This window comes from Enhydra lutris, unplaced genomic scaffold, assembly GCF_002288905.1.
Source record: "Enhydra lutris kenyoni isolate GAN:26980312 unplaced genomic scaffold, ASM228890v2 scaffoldscaffold1, whole genome shotgun sequence".
Taxonomy (NCBI): domain Eukaryota; kingdom Metazoa; phylum Chordata; class Mammalia; order Carnivora; family Mustelidae; genus Enhydra; species Enhydra lutris.
In genome coordinates, this window is record NW_019154085.1 from 55,888,821 (window position 1) to 55,904,333 (window position 15,513).

At 37.9% G+C, this 15,513-nt stretch overlaps 1 protein-coding gene across 1 annotated transcript in view; it reads right to left on the bottom strand.

The window, feature by feature from the left end:
* LOC111145087 (coiled-coil domain containing 148) overlaps nt 1-15,513 on the bottom strand; it is a 179,183-nt gene that overhangs the window by 46,769 nt on the left and 116,901 nt on the right. The window contains exon 11 of the mRNA XM_022499720.1: nt 11,901-12,019. Within this exon, the coding sequence (XP_022355428.1) occupies nt 11,901-12,019 (119 nt within the window). The remainder of the gene's footprint in view (nt 1-11,900; nt 12,020-15,513) is intronic.

Below are 15,513 nucleotides of genomic sequence, written 5' to 3' on the forward strand. Positions count from 1 at the left end.
CATGCTGAATTTTGCATATTGTTAAGAAAAGACACGGAAAATAGAAACATCTGGTTTTGCTACTTAGAAAATGCAATAATTGTCAATTCCCTGCTGTTGGCAAGCACCCCCAAACACACACTAGATTAACAAGGCCAATTTTGTGTTAGGAAGGCAGCTGGCTCTAGTTTCTTCCTTCCCAAATGGTCATCACCATCTTAAACTTCAAATATGTACTGTTTTGCAACAAAGAAAAACTCCTTTCTTTTGGAAACAATAACTAAATAACTAAACAACTAAATAATAATTTCTCCATTAAACACATACCCATGCACACGTATGCACACACATACACGTTTGCTTAGACAGAAACATGCAAGATTTTTGCTTGCAGAGGATTCTTGAATTGATAAACTCCTCCATGAATATGAAGTTTCATTTCCATGACTTCCCTGGACTATTTCAATGAGGGAATAGGATCAGAAGAAAAAAATTCAGAGGCAGGTCTACAAAAAGTGGAATCTTCTCAAGAATCCAATAGAAGATTTGGGTCCAGACTTCAAAAAGTATAAAAAGAGGTCTAGTATAATAGTCCTCAAACTTCACTGCATTTTAGAATCCCCTGAAGATTTTCATAAACTGTTGGGACCAAAATCCCATTGCCACAGGTTCTGATTTAATTGGTTTGGGTCCTGGCCTACGCATCAGGACTTTCAGACTTTTTCTGTTCTAGCAAAGAATGCAACTGGGGCCCTAGTATTACACTAGCATTGACCAATGTTGTTCTTATATCCTTACCTTCCATCTGTTGGTCATGCAAGCTTCATTCAGTCTTCTGGTTAAGAAATGTTATCCAGAGGGGCTACTTAGCCAAGGAAGTCTACTTTAGAAATCTTTAAATTATCCTCCAGAGCATATAGTTAAAAATTAAAATATGTTAAAGTTACTACAAGGGAGGTAAGTGGGACAGGCAGGCTTTTTATTAAATTGCAAGGAACAACAATGAATATAAATAAGTGAAAGGTCAGATTTACATACATCCTTGCAAAAATAATAATTGACAAATATGGAAGGAGAATATATGTTAGCTGCACCTCAGAGAGTGAACTTCAGAGCAGTTAGAAACTGAACATTTTAATAAGTGTTTACAAAATGTCATAATGACAAGAGGAGAGAGGGTCCCGTGCATTGAAGGGTGATCTAATTTCTGCTTATTTACTCCACAACTTTCAATGGTAATGAGAAGCAATGATGTTTTCTTCTCCTCCCTGTTCATGTCTCACATGAAGAATGCTCTGTAAAGGGGCACGTGGCCGGCTCAGTCAGAAGAGCATGCAAGTCTGGATCTCGGGGTTTTGAGTTCGAGCACCACCTTGCATGTACAGATTACTTAAAAATAAAATTGTGGGTGGCCCTGGGTGACTCAGTCGGTTAAGTGCCTGGCTCTTGATTTCAGCTCAGGTCATGATCTCAGGATTGTGAGATCACATCCCCTTTGAGGTCTGTGCTGCTAGGTGTGGAGCCTGCTTAAGATTCTCCCTCTCCCTCTCCCTCTCCCTCTCCCCATGCTTGCTCAATTGCTCTCTTGCGCTCGCTCTCTCTCTCTCTCTCAAATATATAAATACGTCTTAAAAAAAAAAAAAGCCAATTCCACCTGTCACTTTTTACATCTTTAAGTGTGGCTATGAGAAAATTTTAAATTATATGTGTGATTAGCATATATTTCTACTGGATAGTACTGCCTTGTCCCCTGGGGAGATAGAAGGATGGGATGAAATTGCATAGGGGAATGAGGACCCTGAAGGGTGTCAGAACCTATAGGCTAACCAGGCATTACATCCTTCCATTGAAGGAGGCTACCTGACCAGTCTGGAGTTGGTATTTTACACCACTAAATGGGTAGAGGTAATCTAAAATGAGATAATTTTGAAATGAAAGTGCTTGAGATGACTTTTAATTGAAAAGTTTTCATCTTTCTTCACTACCCTGCAGGAAGTGGTCTCATATAGAAGTTGAGATCCGTTATTATTCTTCACACATTTGGGAGTGGTGTGAGTAAATACTTGACCTCAGTACAAAGTAAAGTCTTTTACAGAATTCATATCATGCTTTTATATAAATTATGAACCCTACTTGGTTAATCATCCTGCATACATTAATCTCTCACCACCAGGAAAAAATATATATTGCCCTAGCAAAACAGATTTAAAAAGTAATGCTGAAATGGAATACTATTTGGAAATAAAAGGAAAAAAATAATACATGGTATAACATGGGTGAGCCTCAAAAACATTATGCTAAGAACCCAGATGCATTACATTTATATAAGATAGCCAGAAAAAGCAAATCTACTGAGACAGAAAGAGATTAGTGGTCATTTTGGGCTGGGAGTAGGATGGGGAATTAATGGAAATGGGCACGAGAGACCTTCCTGGGATGTTGTAAAGCATTTACATCATGATGTAAAACTAGACTATAGCAAGGGTTGTACACCTATACAAATTTACTAAAAATCATTTAATTGTACACTGAAAACAAGGGAGTTTATAATATATAAGTTGTTCTTCAACAAATGTTAATTTAATGTTAAAAGTAGCAAGATCAGGGCGCCTGGGTGGCTCAGTGGGTTAAAGCCTCTGCCTTCAGCTCAGGTCATGATCTCAGGGTCCTGGGATCGAGCCCCGCATCGGGCTCTCTGCTCAGCGGGGAGCCTGCTTCCCCACCCCCACCCCCACCCCCCCGCTTCTCTCTGCCTGCCTTTCTGCCTACTTGTGATCTCTTTCTGTCAAATAAATAAATAAAATCTTAAAAAAAAAAAAGTAGCAAGGTCAGTAGCTTCCCATAAACCATTCTAAATTTTTGCACATTGTTATGGAAAGATGTGGAACATAGACACGTCAAAAAAATTGAAAACTATCAGTAACCCTGCCTTTGGCAAACACTTCAGTATCAACCAATTTATTGTTAGGACATCAAAAATGAAATGTAAGTTATTTAGAAATTAGATAATGAAACCCGATTTCAAAACTTGTAGAACGCAGCCAAAGATACACAGAAAAAAAGGAACCCATAGCCAAATAAATTTATTAGAAAATAAAAGAGACTGAAAACTAACTAAAGCTTTCAACCTAAGAGGATAGAAATAGCTCAATAGTATTCAGAACCATGCTTCTTTCTCTGTTCTTCCCTCAAACTCCACTCCCAATGAACAAGTTATCATATTTCACCTAATCTAAATACTTGATGAACATTTGTCACCTCGGCATCCCCACGTCCACTTGCTAGTTCCTACACTTTTCCTCACACAGCTACTAAAGAAATTTAGAATCAGCTTCTTGGTCATCAATTTCTACTTATTCCAAAATAATTTCCAAGCCTTCACCAGAAAACAAACAAACAAACAAACTATGAAATCTTTTGCAGAAGTGAGAGAAGACTTGAACTGGAGAGCTATACCAGAAGGATGATCCTAGATTGGAGATTAAATTTGGTATGTATGTCAGCATTCTCTAACAAAATTGCAATGCGAACAATTAACAGGATTTTTTAAAATAAAATTAGACATAAGAATAAGATATCTTTGAGAAGAATAATGAGTGAACACTTGTTCTATCAGATAGCAAAACAGATTAAAACAGCACAGTATCGATGTAGAAATATAAATATAGATCAGTTTTATTTAATCTACTCAAGAGTCCATATGGATATGAAAGTTTAATTAGAAGTATAATATATAATAAAGGTGGCATTTCAATTCAGTGGGTTAGGATGAATCATTAAATAATTGGTGTTGACAGAGTTTGCTATCAATTTAGACCAAAAAATGAAAATCAGACTTTTAAGTCATATCATTCTTGGAAATAAATTCCAGATGGCTAAATTTTAGAAGAAATGTGGATAATACACACTATTTAAAAAAAATAAGTACATCTATTTGCAGGGGTGCTATATATCATTTTGAAGTTTGTGCTTTGCAAAAGTAATGCTGGCCCAGGAGTATAAATAGGGAATGGCATCCAGTTTTGTCACTGCTTGTCAAGCTGCCTGCCATGGTCCCCCCATCTTTTCCTAATTTGTCTATTCAGGTAGGGAATCTATGCATTTTGCCACCAGAACAGAGTACCGTTTCTAATTGGCACAAAAACCTTATCTGCTAGCGTAACCAATAAACAGTAGTTAATAGTAATAGGTTATTTGTAGATACATAAATGCTTTTTTAAACCCAATGATTGCTATAAACTGAACGTGTCCCTCTAAAATTCATATGTTGAAGTCCTACCACCCTCCCCCAATGCAATAGTGCTTGGAGATGAGGCCCTAGGTAATAATTAAGTTTAGATGAGGTCATGAGGGTAGGTCCTCTGGATGGGATTAGTGTCCTTAAGAAGAGACATCTTAGAGCTACTGTCTCTCTCCCCACCTATGGGCACAAAGCAAGAAACCACTTGTCTATAAGCCAGAAAGTGTTCTTCCCAGAAACTCACCATGTTGGTACCTTGATCTTGGGCTTCTAGTCTCCAGAACTATAAGAAAATAAATTTATGTGGTTTAAGCCACCAGTCTGTGGTACTTTGTTATGGCAGTTGGAGCTAATACAATAGTAGTATATTATAAAATGTATTGGGTTTTGTTTTTGTTTTTGTTCTTAAACTCATTTTTTTTGTATAGGTATATAGAGATAGTATGTATGCATATCTATCAATAGACAACTGATAACAGAAAGGACTTCTAGAGAAGACATTGTATGAGAGTAGTGATCAAGGGACACTTTTGCTTTAACCTCATATTTTTTATTTTTAAAAAAATGTCCTCATTGTTACATATTTTATCTAAAATATTAAAATGGGGGGGGCGTCTGGGTGGCTCAGTGGGTTAAAGCCTCTGCTTTCGGCTCAGGTCATGATCCCAGAGTCCTGGGATCGAGCCCCACATCGGGCTCTCTGCTCAGCGGGGAGCCTGCTTCCCTTCCTCTCTCTCTGCTTACTTGTGATCTCTGTCAGAAAAATAAATAAAATCTTAAATAAATAAATAAATAAATAAATAAATAAAATATTAAAATGGGTATTAAGGAGGGCACGGAGCACTGGGTGTTATACACAATAATTGAATCATGGAACACTAGATCAAAAATTAATGATGTACTGTATGGTGACTAACATAAAATAATAAAAAAAAAGAAAAAAGAGAAAATATTAAAATGCTTAAATATTTTTTTAAAGATTTTATTTATTTATTTGACAGAGAGAGAGAGAGATCACAAGTAGGCAGAGAGGCAGATAGAGACAGAGGAGGAAGCAGGCTCCCTGCTAAGCAGAGGGCCCAATGCGGGGGCTCGATCCCAGGACCCTGAGATCATAACCTGAGCCGAAGGCAGAGGCTTTAACCCACTGAGCCACGCAGGTGCCCTGTTTAAATATTTTTTTAAAGATTTTATTTATTTGAGAGAGAGAGAAAGCACAGAGGGAGAGTGAGTGAGAGAAGAAGACTCCCCACGGAGTAGGGAGCCTGATGCAGGGCTTGATCCCAGGACCCTGAGATCATGATCTGAGCTGAAGGCAGATACTTAACTGACTGAGCCACCCAGGTGCCCCAAAATGCTTAAATATTTTAAGAAATTATTGTTAGAAGGTATCTTGTGTTTTAAAAATTTAGTTGATAGTAATCACTTATATTTAATATGTACTACATTCACTACCTCTTTAATCCTTCCAACACTCCTAAGAAGTAGACACTAGATATGTCTTTATCGTACAAAGAAATTTAAGCACAGGGAAGTTGAATAACTTACATTGCTATAAAGATGTAAAAACTTGAAAAATTCACATCGCTATAAAGAATAGAGCCAGGAGGGGAGCCTGGGTGGCTCAGTGGGTTAAAGCCTCTGCCTTCGACTCAGGTCATGATCTCAGGGTCCTGGGATTGAGCCCTGCATCGGGCTCTCTGCTCAGCAGGGAGCCTGCTTCCCCCTCTCTCTCTATCTGCCTACCTTTCTGCCTACCTTTCTGCCTACTTATGATATCTGTCAAGTAAATAAATAAAATATTTAAAAAAAAAATAGAGCCAGGATTCTAATGTCAACAACTTGATTAAAGAACCTTCCCTCTTAACTTCTCTGGCATGTTCAGAAAGAAAATAGGGAAATGAGAAGGTTAGTGGAAACTTCGGTGAAAACAATTTCAATAAAATAAAATAACTCTTAACTATAGGAAATAAACTGAGGGTTGCTGGAGGGGAAGTGAGTAGGAGGATGGGGTAACTAGGTGATGGGCATTGGCATTAAGGAGGGCACTTGATGGAATGAGCACTGGGTGTTATATGCAATGGATGAATCACTAAATTCTACCTCTGAAACAAATAATACACTTATATGTTGATTAAATTTAATTTGAATAAAACATTTTAAAAATGAGGGCAAAATACAGAATATAACTGAGAAGGGAAACATAATTAATAAGTAAAATGAATCACTGAATCTTTTTATGTTGAACCACATGAAACTGCCAATACTTAACCATTTCTGACCTGCAGAAAAGGAATTTTCTTTTGGTTAGACCTAATCAATCTGCTAATTTATGAATATTGTTTTCAAGACACTTAGAATTAAAACATAGAAGAAGAAAATAAACAACAGAAAATTTTAAACGCTTAAGGCCATGTGTGTGTTTTTAACAGATCTGGAAAATGTTTTAAGCTTTTATTCTGATATTAAGAAAAAAATGTGCCTCTGGTTAAAAAATTAAACATGAGATTTGTGAACTGTATTTCAGTAGTAGAGAAAAAGTAATTATCCAAATCTCTTAGTGTCAGGGTGGTTACAAAAGAACACAACTTCTGATTCTTGCCAGAAGCAAAAGCAACCAACAGTTGCTCCATCTCCCTAAGTCACAGAATGAGGACAACACTTTCATCTACATTATCCAAAATTTTCTGGGGACTGTTTCTTGTTATATCATATTATCCTGATATTTTAATGACCTTCCTTACTGATTTCCCATTGGCATGCAAGTACTGGACTCATAACAATCCATATCTACAACATTTCACGTGAGTTGAAAACACAGATCATAGACCCCTAAAAGTTGATAGCTCACTTAGCCCTCAGAAGCTATCCAGTTCAATTTTACAAAGAACAAAGCAGAGCTTCACAGAGGTTAAATGAATGGTTTTAGCCAAGTCATACACTATTCCAAGAAGATTTAAGACTAAAACTCTGGTCCCCTGGTTCCTAGTCCTTAGTACTCTTTCTGCTATGTGTGATATGCCTATTTTTTCCTGTTATGTAATGCAGATTAATCTGATTTTCCTTTTCTTCTTTTCAATTGGAGTTCTGAGTCAGCTAATCTTGATAATTATTGAAACAGGAAGCAAAAGACTGAAATGGTTCTCTAATCAAAGAAACTCCCTGGCTATGAGAGGAGATTCTATTAGAAGCATGTCTGCTAGATGCTGGGACCTCATATCTCTTCATTTTCCCCACCCCCGTTAACTCCTGTGGCTCTCTTAATTCCCCAGCATAGCTTCAGACTATCCAACAAGCCTTTGACCTCACCATTGTCTTGCTCTTTAGTGGGATTTTTGTCTCTGACCTATGGCATGACCTACCTGCTGGTATCCACTTTATCTTGGTTTGTGCTTTTTGGCTGGTTTCTCATTAGCTGTTTCACCTCTTAATCTAGAGACTTGGCTTTGCTGTATTCTCATTTGTCTCCATAATAGATTAAACTGAACTCTAAAATCCTGAGATACCTAGAAAATTATGTAAGTTTCATCTGGAAAATCCTTGGGAATTGCCCAGCATCTGTGTGGAACTCCAGATTTACTCTGCAAGTTTGGTGGCTAGAGTTTGAGATAACTGTCCCATGACTCACAAAGGAATCTTCCTTGATAAAAGTGAAACTTGTTGTATAAAATGGTTATGTCTTCCAAGGTTATGTATAAGTCTAAGGGATAATTTTATTTTGTATTTATTTATTTATAATAAATAAATAAAGATTTATTTAGAGAGAGAGAGAAAGGAAGGGTCAGAGGGAGAGAGTACATCCAAGCAAATTCCTGCTGAGTGTGGATCCCAACTTGATCTCACAAACCATGAGATCAGGACCTGGGCCAAAACCAAGAGTTGGAGGCTTAACTGACTGAGCCACCCAGACACCTCTAAGGGGTAATTTTTTAATAGACTTTATTTTTAGCAAAATTGAGCAGAAAGTATGAGTTCCAGGCAAGGTTTTTACACTGACTAACCGTAAACTTATTGTGATTTCTGTTATGAAACAAAAGAGCTATTCTTAATTTATCTCTTGTGAAAATCTACTCAGAAGCTAGCTAACTAGATAACTATGCTAGTTACCAATTTATTGTCTGGCACAATGTTAAGCTATGTTAGAAATGCGTTCTGGAAAGATGCTGAAGAAGGAAGAGGCTTTCTTTTCTGGTTCCCCTTTTCTGGTACCCCTTCTTGCTCCTACCATATGGCTACCTGCTGCATGTGTGGGGAACTTACAATGGCCTCTGTGCCCATGGAGTTCCAATGGCAGCCAGTGGTCAGTTTCCCATCAAATTTGAGAGGCACTCCCAGGGTCAGATTCCCACTGAGTTTTGCAAGCATCCCAATGGTTGACTTCCAGCTTTGGCCTCCTACACTCAAGCAGGGCATTTCCTGCTTGCCCAGTGACTATGAACAAGTTCTGGTTGAGCCCTTTTAAAACTTCTCCACCATGCATTGGGCTACAACCATGCCTTCAACAATGAGGTCTGAGTCTTAACCATGGAGGTGGGGGTGGCTTCCATATTCTTTTTGTTTGTTTGTTTGTTTCTTTTCAGCATAACAGTATTCATTGTTTTTGCACCCCACCCAGTGCTCCATGCAATCCGTGCCCTCTCTGATACCCACCACCTGGTTCCCCCAGCCTCCCACCCCCCGCCCCTTCAAAGCCTTCAGATTGTTTTTCAGAGTCCATAGTCTCTCATGGTTCACCTCCCCTTCCAATTTCCCTCAACTCCCTTCTCCTATCCATCTCTCCTTGTCCTCCATGCTATTTGTTATGCTCCACAAATAAGTGAAACCATATGATAATTGACTCTCTCTGCTTGACTTATTTCACTCAGCATAATCTCTTCCAGTCCCGTCCATGTTGCCACAAAAGTTGGGTATTCATCCTTTCTGATGGAGGCATAATACTCCATAGTGTGTATGGACCAAATCTTCCTCATCCATTCATCCGTTGAAGGGCATCTTGGTTCTTTCCACAGTTTGGCGACCGTGGCCATTGCTGCTATAAACATTGGGGTACAGATGGCCCTTCTTTTCACTACATCTTTATCTTTGGGGTAAATACCCGTAGTGCAATGGCAGGGTCATAGGGAAGCTCTATTTTTAATTTCTTGAGGAATCTCCACACTCTTTTCCAAAGTGGCTGCACCAACTTGCATTCCCACCAACAGTGGAAGAGGGTTCCCCTTTCTCCACATCCTCTTCAACACATGTTGTTTCCTGTCTTGCTAATTTTGGCCATTCTAACTGGTGTAAGGTGGTATCTCAATGTGGTTTTAATTTGAATCTCCCTGATGGCTAGTGATGATAAACATTTTTTCATGTGTCTGATAGCCATTTGTATGTCTTCATTGGAGAAGTGTCTGTTCATATCTTCTGCCCATTTTTTTTATATGATTGTCTGTTTTGTGTGTGTTGAGTTTGAGGAGTTCTCTATAGATCCTGGATATCAACCTTTTGTCTGTACTGTCATTTGCAAATATCTTCTCCCATTCCGTGGGTTGCCTCTTTGTTTTGTTGACTGTTTCCTTTGCTGTGCAGAAGCTTTTGATCTTGATGAAGTCCCAAAAGTTCATTTTTGCTTTTGTTTCCTTTGCCTTTGGAGACATATCTTGAATGAAGTTGCTGTGGCTGATTAAAACGCTTCAAAGTATAGGGATAGAGGGAACATTCCTGAACTTCATAAAATCTATCTATGAAAGACCCACAGCAAATATCATCCTCAATGGGAAAAGGCTTGCAGCCTTCCCGTTGAGATCAGGAACACGACAAGGATACCCACTATCACCACTCTTGTTCAACATAGTATTAGAGGTCCTAGCAACAGGAATCAGACAACAAAGAGAAATAAAAGGTATCCAAATTGGCAATGAAGAAGTCAAACTCTCTCACTTTGCAGATGACATGATTCTTTATATGGAAAACCCAAAAGACTCCACCCCCAAACTACTAGAACTCATACAGCATTAAGCAACGTGGCAGGATACAAAGTCAATGTACAGAAATCAGTGGCTTTCTTATACACTAACAATGAAAATACAGAAAGGGAAATTAGAGAATCGATTCGATTTACTATAGCACCAAGAACCAGAAAATACCTGGGAATAAACCTAACCAAAGAGGTAAAGGAACTGTACTCGAGGAACTACAGAACACTCATGAAAGAAATTGAAGAAGACACAAAAAGATGGAAGACCATTCCATGCTCTTGGATCGGAAGAATAAACATTGTTAAAATGTCTATACTGCCTAGAGCAATCTATACTTTTAATGCCATTCTGATCAAAATTCTACTGGTATTTTTCAAAGAGCTGGAGCAAGTAATCCTAAAATTTGTATGGAATCAGAAGAGACCCCGAATCACTAAGGAAATGTTGAAGAACAAAAATAAAACTGGGGGCATCACATTACCTGATTTCAAGCTTTACTACAAAGCTGTGATCACCAAGATAGCATGGTACTGGCATAAAAACAGACACATAGACCAGTGGAACAGAGTAGAGAGCCCAGATATGGACCCTCAACTCTATGGGCAAATAATCTTCGACAAAACAGGAAAAAATATACAGTGGAAAAAAGACAGTCTCTTCAATAAATGGTGCTGGGAAAACTGGACAGCTATATGTAGAATAATGAAACTCGACCATTCTCTTACACTGTGCACAAAGATAAACTCAAAATGGATAAAAGACATCAACGTGAGACAGGAATCCATCAGAATCCTAGAGGAGAACATAGGCAGTAACCTCTTCGATATCAGCCACAGCAACTTTTTTTTTTTTTTAAGATTTTATTTATTTGACAGACAGAGATCACAAGTAGGCAGATAGGCAGGCAGAGAGAGAGAGAGAAGAGGAAGCAGGCTCCCTGGGATCATGACCCGAGCAGAAGGCAGAGGCTTTAACCCACTGAGCCACCCAGGCTCCCCAATCCATATTCATTTCTTCTATGGGAAACTTTCTTCAGCAGCGGGGGGGGTCTTCCTTAAAGTGCCCTTTATCTCTTTATATAATAGAGGTTTTCTATTAGAATTAGTGATTCTTTATCTTAAACTTTCCCTATTCAAATTACTGTGTTGTCTCTGGCTCCTTGCTGACACTGATTGATATGGTAAACTTAGAAAAGTGATTTTAATTTCTCAGGGTACTCATTCACAAAATGAGGACACTGGGTTAGTTGATCTCAAATGTCCTCTTCAGCTCTAAAATTACACTATTCCAAGAAATCCTCTGTGTTTTCCTACATAGGGTGCATTCTAAGTATACTAGAATTAATCGCATACACAGTATAATTGTGCATTGTCTTCCCCAGCCATAGTCACAATAAATGGGTCTCCCTTCTTTTCTGAATAATGGTTTCCTCCTTCTATGTCACCATATTAAGTCATAGCAGCAGCCAGTATCATTTCATGCACACAGTGGGCAATCAAATACTATGAAATTACCTGTGAGGGTTTGAACTTGGAAGCTATCTAAGTAACTAAATGACAAACTAGAGATTTGTGTATGAATATGAGAGACTGAAATACATTATAAGTGTGATTTTATCTATTTGTGAATATAAATATTGTAAGAATACTTTAAGTTAGAAAAATGCTCCCTGTTTACTCTAACCACCTCCATTACTATGCAATTTAGGATTTTTCTTTTACCTTTCTCTGTCTTTCACTGACTGTTCAGCCATTAATTTCTTCAGTTCTTCCAGACGCTGAAGATCTCTTATTTCCATTTCTTGCCATTTCTGTTCTTTTTTAGCCCAGTATTTTTTTATCTATAGTACAAATGATATATAAAATTTAAATTAACAATAGATAAGTCAAAATGAAGAGAAAAGTTATAACAACATATCTCCTGGTTCATATAGCCAATATTAAATTTAATGGCATGTTATCTTTTTTCATTTCTTAGATCTGCCTACAGTATATTGAAAACAAATAAAAATGAAAACATGAAGGTACATGTCTTGAGAAACTGCATTGTTTAACAACTTCTAAAGTGAAAATGTAACTTATGCTGAGATCTGAAGTTTAAATCTATGGTTAAAATAATTGACTTTCAGAGAACCACAATAGAAGCATGTTATCTCTAAAATCTATGATCTACCTGTTACTCAAGAATATTTTTATCCTCTTACGATAATGCAGTCTTTAACAAATACAGCATTAAACCTATTTTTACTTTAAAAGCAAGGGTTTATTTATGCTAATGGACAGCAGGATGTTGAAAGCTTTATGCTTCTGGGGAAGTGGCAGGAGATAGGTGGGAGGAAGGAGGAGAAGAAAAAATTAGCAGGGTTGTGATATATAGTAGTTCTGACTTATGTGGTAAAATAAAGGACAAATTTATCAAACTCAGAAAGGTGAGAGCTTTGTTCTTCCTAGACCTGTTTTACTTCCCTTCTCTGAAAATGGAGGCAGACTGAGAAAACTGAAAGCACTCATATGGATTTTCAGGAGGATGAAACAATTATTCAGGGTTCCCCTAGTTCCGCAGGTGGGACAGTTGAAGTTAATGCTTATTTGACAGAGGCCCCTTCAACCACTCTGGCTTGTCATGTTGTGTGTGATTCAAGAGACTGGATCTTGCTGGAAAAAGCAGAGTACCTCAATGGTGAATGATAGTGAGTAACTGCCTGCAGAAGGTCTGTTGTGGAAGACACTAATTAATATGCTTGTTTCTCCCCCGCTAGACTTCAGAAAATGTGACTTATTTTGGTACTTCCAACATTAATTAAGGGTTTAGACCATAGTATATACCAAAAAAATTTTTGATTGATGAATGAATTACACAATTGTGAAACTTTTTCTATAAAATTTTCTACAAAATTTATTTCTACAAAATTTCTACAAATTTATGGTTTCAACTGAATCTTCATTAATAACCAGCATTCCTTGTATGAATTCCTGGTTAATGACTCTTAATTTCTCATGGCTACATTCCAAAACCTGTTCACTATGTTAAGATCTATAACTACCTCTTTCTTCACTTTTACCAGGAAAAATGGAGGCTCTAAATGATACCTTTCTTGATGCCTTGCCCCTCAGAAGAAGAGATGTCATTCATTTGTACAAGATGGGTTCCAGATTCTACTCCCCATTTCTGTCTTCTCCATAACCTTACTCTATCATCTACCTCTCTTCCTTTCGTACCTTCAATCTCTTTGTCTGTGCTGCTTCCTTCTCCTCACATGGAAATACGTACAAATCTCACCCATTTACAAAATTTAAAATAATTTTCTTTAGATACCCAAGACTGTCCCTTCATTGTTCCTTTTTCAGTCAAGCATCTTAGAATACTTATTGTTCTTGAATTTCACATCTCCTATTTTTATTTCTCATCCATGACTTTCCCACCTCTGCCTTCCCACCAAATTCACTAGTCTCACCAGTGACAAACTAAATGAGCAAACTAAATGATCCTTCTCAATCCTTATTTTACATAATGTCTCTTGTGTATTTAATTCTGTCACTGTTATCTCCAGTCTTAAGATATTACTGACTTTGGTACTCATTTGTTCAGCAAATATTTATTGAACACATGCTTTAAGCCAGGTACTGTGCTGTGTACTTGGGATATGATGCTTAAAGAGAAATAAGGCCTCAGCCTCATAGAGCTGGGACTTCTAGAAAGAGAGAGAGAAAGAGAATAAACACATAAATGAATGAACAGAATATTACATGTCAAGTTCCAAGAAGGAAATAAGTATAGTAATGATTAATTTGAAAATTTGAGGTAGAATTTTCATTAGAAGGCATATTTTTGTAATGACATTTGAATCAAAACTTGGAAGATGATTGTGAGACAATGAGAATGATCACCACAGAAGTGGGAGCTCTAGGTACAACAGCATTGAGTAGGGAAAGACCTTGTGCATTTTCAGACTGGGAAGAAGCCAGTATGGCTGAGCATGTGGTATGAGTTAGAAATGGAAGTGAGACTGAGAAGCTAGCTGGGGGCTAAGTGATTAGGTGAGGATTTAAGGTCTAGAAACAAGGAAAAGCTATTGAAGAATTTAAAGCAGGGAGTGACATTATCTGACTAATATTTTTAAAAGGTAGTTCTGGATATTGGGTAAAGAATGGATAGTAAAGGAGCAAAGGAGAAACAAGGAGACCAGATAGAAGAATAAGGCAAAAATGATCACTTGGACCAGGAGATGAAGGGAAGTGTGCAGACTTGAGATGGCTTTTGAGTGGAGCCAGACTGCTCACTGGGGGATTGGGTATGAAGTTTGAAGAAAAAGGGAATCTAGATTTTTGCTAGAGCAACCAGTTGAATGATTAAACCAATAACTGAGATGGAAGATTAGAAGAATAACAGGTTTGGGAAAGAAAGACAATCAGGAGCTCAGTATTGAACATTGAACAATTGACATGACTGTAAGACCTTGAAGTGAAGACTCCAAATAAACATATGGAGGGTGCAGATGGGTAGCTCAAGGGTTGATTCAAGGATGGAGATCTGAATTAAGGAAATATCCACTTAAAATGGTATTTGATGCCACAGGATTAGATGAGCTCTCTAGGGTGAGAGCATAAATAGAAGAAGATGACCATGTACTTTCTTTCCTATCTGCCTTTTGCAAAATTTCTTAAGTAGGATGACATCCTTTCCCTCTTCCACCTGTCAGTTTTACTCTACCCTTACTATCAGAACAAACGTCATCTCCTCCTTGAATCACCCTCTGAACCCTTCCAGGAAAATATCTTAGCTCCATCCTTGACACACCAACGACCTCTGGTGAAGGTTTATACTCTCCATTTTGTCCTGCCTTGAGTTCCTTGATTCTGCCACTGGATTGTTACTGATATATTTAGGTATTTACTATATGCCCAGCATGGTCTACCCTGCCTGTAGCCTGCTAAGTCCCTCCTATCCATTCTTTAAGACTCAGTTTTAGCATTGCTTTCTCAGCCTTCCTCCTTCTCCCTCTCCTCCAGGCATAAGTGTACCTTCTAAGGCACTATTTATGTATCCTTAGCATAGCACTTTCCATATTGGTCTGCATTATTCATCTTTGTATTATAGTATCTTGTATCATGTCTGACACAGAGCTTAATTGATCATCATTAGGTGAGTGGAAGCTTCTTCTGGTCTCTGGTCCAAGAATATCAAAGTTGTGGATGGGAACAAGGCCAGCAGTTTTAGTTGCAGGATGGTAAAGTCTGAACTAAGGACTTCCCTAAGGACAGTTCCATTCACTTTTTGACAATTAATAGAAGCAGGAATTGTGTGTCAAGAATTATTGACTTTGAAAGCCTCAAA